This window comes from Odocoileus virginianus, unplaced genomic scaffold, assembly GCF_023699985.2.
Source record: "Odocoileus virginianus isolate 20LAN1187 ecotype Illinois unplaced genomic scaffold, Ovbor_1.2 Unplaced_Contig_2, whole genome shotgun sequence".
NCBI classification, from domain to species: domain Eukaryota; kingdom Metazoa; phylum Chordata; class Mammalia; order Artiodactyla; family Cervidae; genus Odocoileus; species Odocoileus virginianus.
The window spans coordinates 4092391-4103253 of record NW_027224319.1 but is presented as its reverse complement, the minus strand read 5'-3'; the positions used below and the strand labels follow the sequence as shown (position 1 = coordinate 4103253).

The 10863-nt window shown below is 47.3% G+C and overlaps 1 protein-coding gene across 2 annotated transcripts in view; it reads left to right on the top strand.

Annotated features, from left to right (window-relative positions):
• The first annotated feature begins 721 nt into the window (after window positions 1-721).
• LRRC2 (leucine rich repeat containing 2) overlaps window positions 722-10863 on the top strand; it is a 36466-nt gene continuing 26324 nt past the window's right edge. The window contains exons 1-2 of one of the 2 annotated variants that reach the window (XM_020916122.2): window positions 722-993; window positions 10418-10561. In XM_020916122.2, the coding sequence (XP_020771781.1) occupies window positions 10437-10561 (125 nt within the window). In that variant the 5' untranslated portion in view covers window positions 722-993; window positions 10418-10436. Of the gene's footprint in view, window positions 994-2907; window positions 3114-10417; window positions 10562-10863 lie in introns of those variants that run through there. The other variant, XM_020916123.2, reaches the window with a different exon arrangement.

Genomic DNA, 10863 nt, shown 5'->3' with positions numbered 1-10863 from the left:
CTGGCTTAATAATCAGTAGATCAGTTGGATTCAATACCTAGTGCAGCCTTCCTGAAGCCAGGGTGTTGAGCTCAGGCACGACTGAGTGACTGTGTCAGTGTAAACTAGTATACCATTTAAAATGGTAGCTTAATTAAAATGCCAATAGAAAATGTTCCATATAGAAAATAGTCCCTCAGAAATCAAACTATTTTCTAATTAGAGTTATTAGGTACATATTAGGCAAAAGGTGTTTTTGCTGTTTTAGGGTGAAGTGTGTGAGGGACTGTTGTCTTGAAGGGTTGTGTTGGACATGATTACTGCTTATTAAGTGATTATCACATCATTCCAATGTTGAATATCAGGAAAACATATTTGCCAAATTAGTAAAATCTCTAGCGAGAACCTAAACTCACATATGTTTTAGGAAATTAATTTCTTAATTAAATTAAGAAAAAAAATGTAAATGAAACCAAGATTTTGGACATCTGTTGCTTCAGATACAGTGCGGGTCGGGGGGGGGGGGGGGGGGGGGGGGCAGCCCTTACATTTCCTTGGTCATATGGCTTTCTTATCCTGCTTTTGGTTTGGTTCCTAGTTTAGCGGGCTAAGAACGCGCGGCACCCTTGGCCTTCTCTGGCCTGTTCTATTTAACACGCTTCAGGATTTCCAACGTCAAAAGGCACAGCCCACTGCAGGGAGGTGCAGATAATCCTGGGTTATAGGGCTCAGATTGGCCGGCTCGTCGTCTGCCCTGTGCCAAACCCTCCCCTCTCAAGTCTGTTTTGTCTCATGCAGGGCTGAGTCACATAGAATAGATAGATAGTCTATCAGCACATGTCCTACAGATCATATTATCAGCTTACAAATATAGCCCGTTAGCGCACAGGCGGGCAGGCTCCCCTGGTCGGAGCGTTTCCGGCCGCAGCGTGTGGCGGCTGCGGTGTAAACAGGCAGGCTCGGATTCCGCTCAGAGAGCCGCGGCAGGGGTTCAGGTTCGCAGCGTGAGCACGGGTAGGTGGGCGTGGGGGGGGGGGGGTCAGTGCGCGGCAGCTCCTGAAACTGGGGGTAACTGTGGGGAAAGCGAGGGAGGGGGTGTGTGGCACCTGCGGAGGGGGGGCAGTGCCACCTTGTTTATGTCTGTCCCTGCTGTGCCAAGGCTTGAACGCGGATGCAGGCAAAAGATTCCGCATCTATCTGCGTTTGAAGGCAGGGCCTGGAATTGAAGGAGAGCCCGCGGGCCGCCCTGTCCAAGCCGCGGGTCTGCTGGCACCGGCTCCACACATTCCTGCTCCTGCTTAGTGAGTTACTCCCAGCGTCACCCTTGTACCCAAGGGTGAACTCAAAACCTTCTGGTCCAAAGTGCTGGCCAGGGGAGATAAATCATCTTTGTTTGTGCTTCTGAAGTGCCGGGGAGGGGATGATCAAGAGATGGGGGAAGTCTGACCTGCAGGAGAGGCTGGGGGTGAGGGTGGGAAAGTGACTGGAAACCCAGAGAATTGTCTAGTTTTGTAAGCAGTTCCACTGTGCGGGTGGCTCTTCTCATGACCAGATCCTCTCTGTTAACTCAGAGGCTGAGTATTCTCCCAAAGAACCTTCTGTTACCATGGCTGATAGAGAAAAATCCCCAGATGCTCGTGTGTTATATCTCTGTGCCTATCTTATGTTTAATTGGGGACAATGTCTGTATTAATTTCTTCTTTTCTTTAAATAACTGACAGCTTTTTGAGCTCTACTAGGTGCCAGGTACTGTCTTAAGCACTTGACACAAATGATCACTCGTGATCCACCCACTAATCCTATAAGCTCAGTGCTGCTGTTACAGCGTGTCCGCATGAGAACACTGGGGTTCAGAGGGGTTAGGTAGCTGTCTCAGGATGCAAGACTCCAGCCCTGCAGGCTGACTCTGAGACTGTCCTCTGTCTGGAGCCTCTGCCTCCCATGGCCAGATTTTTCTAGCCTAAAAAATTACCGTAAAATAATGAGTGTCCCCGGGGAAACTCTGATCAAGGGACATGAAACGTGACTTAATTTAGAATTTGGCTGAAATAGTGTAGCTGTTGTGACTGACCTCACTTGAAGATTTAGCCACTATTTCCCTCACTGTTTCTATCAGAAAACTCACTCTGTGTGCCAACTCTGGGGTCCAGGCCTTATGTGAGGGTGGGAAAGAATTTGTGAGCCACTAAAGACCCCAGTCTGCCATATTATTCTCCCACTGTACCTTGGTGTCCCTGGAAGTTCCTGTTATAGTCATTCCCTTGGATCCAGCAAGGCTGATGATAGGCGTTTTCTGCACACAGAGAATACACCCGGAAGAACACTATCTAAGGCCTGGAGCCAGTCAGTCCAAGGGAGTAAGCGCCCCTGGGGGCTCTGAGGGGCAGGTGGGGAAGAGGAAAGCCAGCCATCTCTCCCTGTGTCTGGTCCAGGTGACCCCTGACACCTTCTCCCTCCCCTCCCACCTGGAACCCTGGCGTATGACTCCTAAGTGGAAACTGGAGTTCTGGCTCGGGATAGCGGACGATTCTATAAAGGGGTTCTGATGTACCTGACTTGGGGAGGGAGCACGGAAAACCATTCAACTGATCCCAGAAGAATAGTTCTTCCCGCTCTCTCACAGTCCCTGTGGGACTGTCCACCCTCCTCGCAAACACACTGGAGGGCATCCGTCCCCTTCTGGCTCACAGCAGCTCCTTCAGTCTCTGCTGTCGATTCCACACGCCGCTCTGAAATGTATCCCTTTAAACATCTGTTCACCCCTCCAGGTTGAGAGCTCAGAGACAAGGACATCCATCTTTCTGCATTTAATGAGTGTCCCTAAATGTCAGTTATTTAGGGCTCCTGGGAGTCAGTGAGCAGAAGTACACACCAGATAAACAGGCTGCATGTGTGGGGTTTCTGTGCTGAGGTTCAGAGCAGGAGCCTGGCGCTTGTAGCCCCCTCTAGTTCCTGCGTCTGTGACCGTGTGACTTGGCGTCAGGGGCTGACTTGAAGGGTCAGGCCCTGAGCCCCAGTCTGCAGCCCCTCGGTGGCGGCTCCTGTCAGTAAACCGTGTTTCTGTCCGTCCGTGGGCAGATAAAGCATAAGTGAACAAATGGTCGGATGATTCAACTTGTATGATATGCTGCGAAGTAAGTAAGGAACAGTCTCAGAGACAGAATCGCAGGGGGCTCTACCTTAGACGAAGAGGCCGGGAGGCCGCGCCAACGGGAAAACAGCAGAGGCTGAGTTCAGAGGTGTAGGGGTGGGGGATTGTTTGGACGGGGGAAGTGTCTCGGCAGAGGGAGCCGCCTGTGCAGCCTGAGGGGGGACGAAGCAGGTGGAGGGGTGGACAGGCTCTGAGGAGGAGAGCCGTGGGGGCGAGTGGGGGTGTGGCTGAGGGGAGGTCACGCCAGGGTCTTATTGGGCCCTGTGAGGAGCTGGGATCTCCTTCTCAGCCCAAAGGGAAGTCTCTGGAGGACTTGGGCCAGGTGGCAGCATGGTCGGGTTCTCCTCAGATGGTGATGCTCACCACTGTGTAGCAAATGGATTGGACGCGGGTGAGTAGGAAGTCGGGAGACCAGCTGTGAGGCTTTTCCACAACTGGGGCCAGATGTGGCATGAATTGGTGGTGAGAAACGCATGCCCTCTAAGACCCACAGGATAGATTGGTGTGTGAATGAGTGTGTGTGTTTGTGTGTGTGTGTGTGTGTGCGAGTCTTCACAGTGGGTGATCAGGGTGAGGAAACAGAAAGCATAAAGAAATGACCTCCAGACAAATATGAAGTCATCGTCGAGCTGGGGAATTAAGGCAGCCATGGATGGCTAGATTCTAGATGAGTAAGTTTGGAGGGAATCGTGTTTCTTTTGAGATATGTGTGAGAAGTGGGTATGTCAAGGAAGCATAGACACCAGATCCCACTATAAATTAAGACTAATTTTTATAAGTGCCTCCTTTTTACTATTTTACCATTTTTTTATTGCTGCATAAAAATTATCCCAACATTTAAAAGAATAAACATTTGTTCTCCCATACTTTTGAAGGGTCCAAAGCCAGGAGTGCCTTAGCTGAATGGTTCTGGCTCAGGGTCTCTCATGAAGTCCAGATTTTGGCAGGGCTACTGTCATCTGAAGGCTTGACAGGGTCTTGAGGATTTGCTGCTAAGACAGCTTCCACTCACGTGGCTATTGGCAGGAGTCCTCAGTTTCTCTCACGAAATTTCTCACTCAAAATTTCTCCATAGGGCTGCTTGAGCACCCTCAGGACATGGTGGCTGGCTTTCCCCAGAGTGAGTGAACTGAGAGAGAGGGTGATAATCCATCTCAGAAGTCACACACCATCACTTTTACCACATTATAGTCATTAGAACTATAGACTGGACCATAAGTCCAGCCCAAGGTCAAGGAGAGAGGATTAAGCTCTAGATTTTTAAAAAGAAGAAAGTTGACGCATTTGTGCGTGTAATTTAGAGTGCTCACATCCACCAGAACTTTGTGCCCAGGAAAACCAGGGCCATTCAGGGAGCAGAGAGGAGGCAGATTCAGGAGCTGGGGAGCAGGTGCCACTCAGTCAGCAGCCTGGGGAGTGAAAGCTGCTCTCTTATTGTTCACAAAAGCTGGGGTTGGCAAATGGTCACCCGCAGGCCGGGCACGGGGCACTGCCAGGGCAACGTGAGCTGTGGGGACCAAACCGGAGTAACACCCTTTGTTCCCATCCCCCGCAGACTCTCAGCACCTGTCTACCTGGCCAGCTGTATCTCAGTGCTGCCCAGGGCCCACACTGGTTGCCATTCACATATTTGAGACTCTATTGCGGGCAAATGCCAGGCCCCAAGCAGTCGAATCTCTGCTCAAGAGTTGGCGAGTTAGCATGTCACCGACTTTCAGCCCACTGTCCAGCTTGAGATGAGTGGGAGGGGAGGACACACAGGCATCACTGGGGCAGAGAGCGAAGCTGACTATAGCAGGTCGCCCCTCCCCTGCCCCATGCTCATGGCTTGCCAAGCCTTTTCCTCTTGGGTCTGTTGCTCACTCTGTTCCTGAGAATGTGTCCAGTGGGCAGCAGTTGGGCGGAAGCATAGATGTGAGTTCGTTGCTTGGGCAGGCCCACGCCAGACAAGCAGGGAGGCCAGGCATTTTCTCTTTTGTTATATAAGTACTCTCATAAAATATTTACTATCTTGCCCTTTACTAAAAGTTTGCTGAAATCTTGCAGTAAAGCAAATGGTTTTTCCAGGAAAAAAAAAATTTGTTTCCACTGTGAATCCAACCTTTGAGCATCTCTGAAGGTTGACCGTGTCACTCAGGGCTGGAAACACTGGAGGGGAGTGAACCTGACCACACTTTGTACCTGTGTCCTTTTCTGTTGTAGTGAGGGACACAGTGGTCCCTCCCCCTCACAGTCCCAAGTATTTTCTTATCTGGAAGGTGCTCCATGGCTGTAGACACTATGGCCAAATCTAGGGAGACTTGTTCTCATGATTCTGTGCTCACCTTGTGAAGCCAGATCTCCAGCAGAGAACTGGCATGAGAGTCCTCTTGGAACCATGAATCCTTGCTGTTAAGTTCATTGTGGACTCAGCCTAAAGCTCTGCCTTCTTATGCTGCCTCAGGAGAGTCTCCTTGGTTGTAGTGTTTTCTCTGAAAGGTTAATGTTTCCTTTGTGTCCAGGGTTTGCAGACTGGACCTAAAGAGGTTAATTTTTCTCTTCTGCTACGGTGTAGTATTGCTGTTGTTTAGTTGCTCAGTTGTGTCCGACTCTTTGCAACCCCATGGACTGTAGCCCGCCAGGCTCCTCTGTCCATGGGATTCTCCAGGCAAGAATACTGGAGTAGGTTACCATTTCCTTCTCCAGGGGATCTTCCCGACCTAGGAATAGTGGATTCTTTACCACTGAGCCACCTGGGAAGCCTTTGGTGTAGTATATTTGTGATATTTCTATAGCTCTGCAGAGAGTTAATGCTTAGAAAATTGCATTTTATGTAATTACCTGAAAGAGTGGGCTGAATGGAGGTCATAGTACAAAAAAAGAGATTAGCTTTGTGAATTTGCCAGGGGACTCTCATTCCCCTCAGGCTGCGTCCGTCCTTGAATCTGTCTCCTCTCTGGCTCCCCCATCCCCGCCCTGGCTCCAAATGGCTTTTTATCCCTGGATAGAATGACTCATGGGCTCTTGTCGTGAAACCACTTTCCCAGTCTCAGCCCCACCCGTGGGCTCTGACCTCCTGGGTTAAGGTCAAACCTGTTCAATTGTCTAGGGGCCCCTGGACTTCAGCCCTGTCCTGCACTGGGTGCCAACAATGGGGCTGGACCTGAGACTCAGGAGCTGGGGTTTCTCCGCTTCCCAGGATCTCTGCTTGTGTCGATCCCCAGCATACACAGTCACCACTTACTGTTCTTAGAGTCTCTAGTTTTCACTACGCACATTTGTAAGCAGAATATCTGACAGGCAATACTTTGACTTAAATCCTGGCACATTCAGAACCCCCTTAGTTGAAGGATGGTGTCTCTTTATCTGCTTCGCAGAAAATGAAAATAAGAACGTGGTTAGATGACAATCAGGATAGATTCTTTCCCACCAAAATACCGAGACTAATGTTGGTTTAGTGAAAAGCGTTAGTTGCTCAGTTGTATCCAACTCTTTGTGACCACATGAACTGTAGCCCACCAGGCTCCTCTATTCATGTAATTCTCCAGACAAGAGTAATGGAGTGGGTTGGCCATTCTCTTCTCCAAGGGATTTTCCTAACCTAGGGATTGAACCTGGGTCTCCCGCATCGCAGGCAGATTCTTTACTGTCTGAGCCACCAGGTTTACAACTATTTAAAAATAGAACACAAAGGCATTGATTGAGAAGAGGCAATCTCTATAATACAGGGACTTTAATTACATATCTCTAAATGCATAGAAATTAATGTACAGATCTGGTTACTTTTTGTGGATTTACTGACCTAAGAAAATTAAAGAAATACCACAAAAGAATCAGAGCCATGACTGGCTGATCTAGAACACACACCCTGGATGGCAAGCGAGTCTTCCAGCTTTAGTTATTCTTGGATGACTGGCTGTCTACACCACTCAAAAGCAGTTCACTTTATTTTGGCTTTTTGGTTTGCTTTTATGCATAGACTTGGATTATGTGCAGAGATTTCCTCAAAGAAACTAGGCTGCCTGATTCTTTCTTTTTTAACAAGTATTCTCCATTACTGGCTATAGTCTTTAACCTCTCGTTTTCAGGCTGATGCTTGGCATTCCTTTATGAAAACTTTTAAAGCCAAAAGTCAAAACTTTTTAAAGTCATAAGTTGAAGCCTTAAGACTTTTGCAGTTTAGGGGAATTCCCTAGTGGTCCAGTGGTTAGGACTCTGTGCTTTCACTGCTGAGAAGATGTGGGTTCAATCCCTGGTTGGGGAACTAATATCCCACAAGTCACAAGGTGTGGCTTTAAAAAAAAACAGTGTTCCTGAGCTAAAGGTAACAGAGTAAGGAAAGTGGTGACAGGAAAATTAAATGCAGAGATTTCTGGTTTGGAGTAAGATGGAGCAGGCAGATTCTTTACTGTCTGAGTCAGCAGGGAAGCCCAAGATGGAGCAAGCACACTTAACCCATCTCTCTCACTAAATGCAGCTTTAAAACCTGGACGTACTGCTCAGAACAGCAATATGAAGTCCCTGAAAAGTAAACAGTTGCAAGAGGAGAAGGGAAGGACACCAGAATTCAAAGTAGCACAGAACCTGTGGGCTCTTCCCCATTTTTTCCCCTCAAGTATTCCCCAGCCTGGACTCAAGGCAGCCTGAAACCCAGAATTGAAGACAAAGTATTTAATTTTGCTCCAGGAGTGAGAATGGGGCTCCTAATGCTCAGACACTGGGGGGAAATCCCTGTCTTTTATCTTTTTCTTTTCTCCACTCTCTCACACCTCAGCCCACACAGGATTGTGTAGCAGGAGCTGTGAAGGGTGCTGGGGAGGAGATGGGTAGTGGAGGACGTCAGTCACCCAGACTATGAGAGAGAGGATCCCTCTTTTCTGATTGGAGAAACTGTGGTCCCCAGAGGGTGGAGGAAACTCTCATTGAGTTTTCCCTCTCACTGTCCTCCTGATGCTTGAATCAGTACAGTTGTAGGACATGCACAGTAAAGCAGGGTAGCTAAAGTCTCAGGTCTCTGACCAGAGGACTGAAAAGTGAGCCCCAGGAATCTGGAAGGACCAGAGAGATCACCAAGAGGGAGGGGCTCTGGAGAACAACTCCGAAAGGTTGCTTATGAGCTCCTGGCCTCATCCCCGAGCTGCAGCTCTTCTGATCTGACCCTGAACAGCTTGTCCAAGTCTGTTAGAACCGACCACCAGGATGGACCATCACACCATCCCAGGTGGCCACTAGGTGGCACCCGTGGAGCAGCTGAAAAGTGCTGCCAAGTCAAGACGGATCTGTTGTGCGAATGACAACCTCAGGGGGCAGGTTGGAATTGAGGTCTGAACCCAACCAAACTGATCACCTGCTGTGTGAGCTATCCTGTTATTGCCTCTCAGCTCAGAGTGCATCCTTCAACGTGTGAACTCTGTGGTATACGATGGAATTCCTCTAGGTATGTGTCCTCTGAAGTGAACATCATGTTAACCTTTCTCCGGAGAGGACACTGCAGGGACTGTGTAGTAGGAAGATGTTTCCTGCTTTTCCCATGGTGGGTGGCTCACAAGACGAGAGGAAGTTTTTTGCAAATCATACATCTGGCAAAAGACCAGTATCTGGAATATGTAAAGAACTGCCACAACTCAACAATAAAAAGACAAACAGCCCAGTTTAAAAAATGAGCAGAGAATCTGAATAGCCATTCCTCCCGAGAAGGTATACAAATGGCCAATAAGCACATAAAAAGATGTTCTGCATCATTAGCTATCAGGGAAATGCAAAGCACAAGACTCCCTTCACACCCACTGCGACGGCTGTAATACAAAGGGAGATATTAACCATGTCATCGAGTATGTGGACCTACTGGGACCCTTACACACTGCAGATGGGAATGTAAAATGGTGCAAGTGCTTTGGAAAACAGCCTGGCAGTTCCTGAAAAAGTCAAACATAGAATTGACATATGACTCTCTAGTTCTACTCCTATGTATTTACCCAAGAGAACTGAAAACATATGTACACACAAAAACTTGCACCATTTGCACCTTTGTCAAAAATTTCCTTTAGGTAGAAGAGTTTTAAGGGAGACAAAAGACAGCCCCAGATGTCAGAAAGGAAAGAGGGGAATCAATTGAGGTCAGTATTTTCAGCTCTTCAGACTAAATTTATGGACCTCAGATGTTCAGCTGCACAAACATAAGCCAATTCTCTCACTCATATTGGCAAGCCATTTGTGGAGAGCGCAAACTTGAGGCAGAAGAGGAAATATTTGGTTTTGTATCCCCACTGACCGCTATTTAAAAGTTTCTGGAATTGAAACAGAGAATATTCAACAGCCATACTATTTGCCAACTGACGCTCTATGTATTTTGCAGATCAGGAAATGGATTTAGCCAGATTTCAATGCTGTAGGTAGGGGAAGTTTAAAACAATATCTAGAAACTTGTGTTACTTCAATAAGGGAGAAATTATGCCTTAATGGAATGAATATCGAAATGTACTTTTGATCTTTTTTTTTTTGCAGTGAGCAAATAATCACCTAAAACAAACAGTAAAGTTGAGGTGGGAAAATAAAAAGAAGAGAGAAACATCACTGAGTGGGCTGAGAGTGAGGCAAGCTGGGTGCAAATCTTTTATTCACTTTCTTTCATTTATTCACTTATTCTTTCAATAAATATTTATGGAGAGCCTACTATGTGCCAGGTATCATGCTTGGTCTCACCAAGAGGTGATGACCAAGATGTACCTGAGTCTGAATTTTCTTGCATTTGGAAAACCACATAAACAGAGATCAGCAGCTTGTGAGCGTTCATGTCACAGGAAAAACCTACAGGACAAGTGCCCAGGCCATGTGGTTAGTCCCAGGCGGGAAAGCGCTCAGTGGGGTTTGGTACAATGCTTGGTTTCTTACTTAATGGTGGTTGGTGTTTAGCCTCAGATAACCAGCATGTGTGTTTTAATTAATTCATCAAATTTATCTTTGAGCGTGTTACAATGTATTTGGAAGATCAGATCCCAGTAAATTTAATAGAATGTGGAACCATGAAGCTTGAGGAATGCCCAGGGGGCTTTGGGAACCCATGTTTCAGCTGAGGGGTAAAGAGATAAGTGTGATGTTCTAGAGGAGATGACCCCAGTTGAGTGCTGAATTTTGACTTACAGACAAGAGTCCTCTCAGATGTTAAGGACATTAGAAACTGCCCTTCTGGAAGCAACGGGGCATTTCATCATTAGTGATAAAATTGATTCATTCATGTTTTAAAGTCCAAGTTAAAACTATTTTCTTCTCTGTGTGTATGAAGCTGACATATATATGTTTCTTCAATAGGTAATTTCATGCTTCCAAAATGGGACATAAAGTGGTCGTATTCGACATTTCCGTCGTCAGAGCCTTGTGGGAAACTCGTGTCAAGAAGCACAAAGCCTGGCAGAAGAAGGAGGCAGAAAGGCTTGAGAAAAGCGCTTTGGAAAAGTATGTGCTCTCTGTACTTGCTTTGCACTTTCTTTAGCGAATAGGGAGGCTGCAGTTATGTTGTAGAGGGGGTGCCTCTCCTCTGAGATTTCTCCCTGTCAGTGACATGTGCTCACTGGACTTCAGAATCTTCACGCTGTTGCCCACAATGAACGTTCGATTCCTATAACAGTAACACGCATAGCTATAAGGACCCACATACATTGCAGGCGCCGTGCTCCTATGGAGAGACAGCAATGACACGATAAATGTCTCCATAGTAAATTCTGAGAAGACTGCTTAGCTGCCCTCAGCAGGCTGTC